Below are 2,627 nucleotides of genomic sequence, written 5' to 3'. Positions count from 1 at the left end.
CGCCCCTCCCACGTCCACGTGTGAGTAGTGACCTGCCCTGACCCGCACTGCTCCTACCAAGGCACGTGCATCCAGGGGCGGTGCCGCTGCTTTAGAGGGTTCAGGGGTCAGGACTGTAGCCAGGAGGACAAACTGAACGTGAGGCAGCTGTGTGCGCACACGTGCTCGGACAACGGTCACTATGACGTGGAGACCGGCCGGTGTCACTGCCGAGGTCACTTCACGGGCTTTAGCTGTGAGACAGGTAACGCTTCTGGCATGCCTCTCTCTCGGTCAAGGTCATTATTAGCCTCAAAGCACTGGCATGCATCTGTGAAGGCCAAGGTCGTTTTTAGCTGGAAAGAACTGGCATGCATTTGCATAGGATAGGGCATTTATAGCTAGGACAATCTGGCATGCATTTGACAAAGGCAAAGTTATTTCCAGCAGGACAAAAGCAGAACTAAACTGGCATGTATTTGTCAGAGTCAAAGTCATCTTAGCATGGAAAAACTGGCATGTACTTCTCAAGGCTAAAGTTATATTTAATTAAAGGGGGGCTGACACGTCTTTGTCAAGCACCAGGTCATTTTTTTCTGAAAAAAAATAAAAACAAAAACAAAAACAAAAAACAACTGGAATTGCCATTGGCAACAACTGGATAATGTGGGATTTTAGAGCAAACAAGAGAAGTAAAGAATGGAGACCCACGAACGCCTTTGTTTATTCCAGATCTAGCACTTTATGATGATGCATTTGTAAATGATAACGGTCGTTTTACCTGAAAGGAACAGACATGCTATTTCATTTTAACTGACTATAAGACGGATAGAGAAACTGACATGCTTTTGTTACAAAAGGTAAAGGCAATCTCTCGTTTGTCTAATAAGGGGACAGAACTGTGGGTGTTTTGTTCCCCGTTGCTGTTCTTGTTGCGACTAGCTCAAGCAGTGGGACAGATCAAGGTATTAGCTGGCGAGGACTGACCCCTTACCTCTACATACATGGAACAATTCGTGACCTTAGAATTACAAAATTCTGTCTGCTCAGTACCTAGTTTTGAGAAATTTGACGTAACAATTTTGAGTTTCCCAAAATATCAAAATATCAAGCTTTTTAATTTTCGAATGCAAATCTTTGATTATCTTGATAACGACTCCGAATAATCTTACGATTTGGGAAGAGTAGCTAAAACATTAACATTTGGTTTCTGACCTCATGGTTGTAGTAAATCAAAACAGCCAAAAATGTCAGATAGAACTTTGTAATTATGGGGTAGTGAATTGTGATTCCCATCTGGGCAATTCCTATCTGCAGGACGCCCTTACCCCAAGCACCTTGTACACCCCCCCCCCTTTGTTCTGCTTGTTGTGTCGTATTTTCTTTCTGCTTGCTATGAGCTTCTGCTTGGTGCTTTTCTTGGATCCCTGCATCATTGTCAAATGCTCTCCGTCATTTTCAGGTCACTACATGTTCACAACGTGATTCTCACGTGCACTCTGTCATTTTCAGGTCACATCATGTTCACAACGTCTTTCTCGCGTGCATTCTGTCATTTTCAGGTCACTTCATGTTCACAACGTCATTCTCACGTGCACTCCGTCATTTTCAGGTCACTCTACGTGTTCACAGAGACCTACTCATGTAAACTACGTCATTCTGTAGAATAATAATATATTACCAATAACATCGTGGCCAATTCTTTTTAGTAACTCGCATTACAGTGCAGCAATTTGTGTCGCACCATTAACTATACTTTAGAATTGACAATAATTAACAATTAGTCCCCATTATTTATGTCTGAGTATATAAACTACTCCTATTGCCTGCCTCCTAAGGCATTATAGATGTGGGTGCTAACCTGAAAATTGGCATTCCTGTCTTCATGGTGGATCGTGATTTTATTACTATAAAAGTATTGTATTTTTTAAGTCAACTTACAAACAACCCCCCCCCCCAAAAAAAAAAAAAAAACACCCAAAAAAAACCTCAATGAATTTTAAAATGTTGTCTTCGGTATGCTTGCGCAGATATAAGGTAAGATATAAGATAAGATACATCTTTATTGTCGAAACCAATGTACCAGGATCTGGACAATAAAGATTACCTCCACAACTACAGAATCTTTAGCGTCCTTACATGAGCACCTACCTCAACTTCAGCAGCGACACTGCCATCTCAAAAGCAGCAGCCACAGCACCACTGTCTTCACCACCACCACCACAACAACAGCAACCACTATAACAACAAGAACAACCACTATAACAACAAGAACAACAACAACAACAACAACAACACCAACAACTGTATTTATTAAATCAATAATAATGAAAGCAACAGGAACAGCAAGACCAACACAATTCATAACAACAGCAACAAAAACAACAACAACAACAACAACAACAGTAGCACCAACAACAACAGCAACAACACCATCAAACAACTAACTAACACATCAACAACACGCGTGTGTCGTCCCCAGAGATCTGCCGTCTGGAGTGTGTTCACGGCGGCTGTGAGAACCAGAGGTGCGTGTGTCACCCGGGCTGGGAAGGTGTGTTGTGTGACCAGCTGGAGTGTGACCACCGCTGTGACCTGCACGGCTTCTGTAACAACGGGTCGTGTGTGTGCGACAAGGGCTGGAACGG

At 42.7% G+C, this 2,627-nt stretch overlaps 1 protein-coding gene across 1 annotated transcript in view; it reads left to right on the top strand.

Moving 5' to 3' along the window:
* The window catches only part of LOC101861738 (teneurin-m), a gene marked incomplete at both ends in the record, with an annotated part of 34,331 nt that overhangs the window by 5,944 nt on the left and 25,760 nt on the right, over positions 1-2,627 (top strand). The window contains 1 exon segment of the mRNA XM_035970482.1: positions 2,462-2,627. Coding sequence (XP_035826375.1) covers positions 2,462-2,627 — 166 coding nt within the window.

The sequence above is a fragment of the Aplysia californica genome, unplaced genomic scaffold (assembly GCF_000002075.1).
Source record: "Aplysia californica isolate F4 #8 unplaced genomic scaffold, AplCal3.0 scaffold00271, whole genome shotgun sequence".
In the NCBI taxonomy this organism is placed as follows: Eukaryota; Metazoa; Mollusca; class Gastropoda; order Aplysiida; family Aplysiidae; genus Aplysia; species Aplysia californica.
This window is presented reverse-complemented; position numbering and strand designations above follow the sequence as displayed.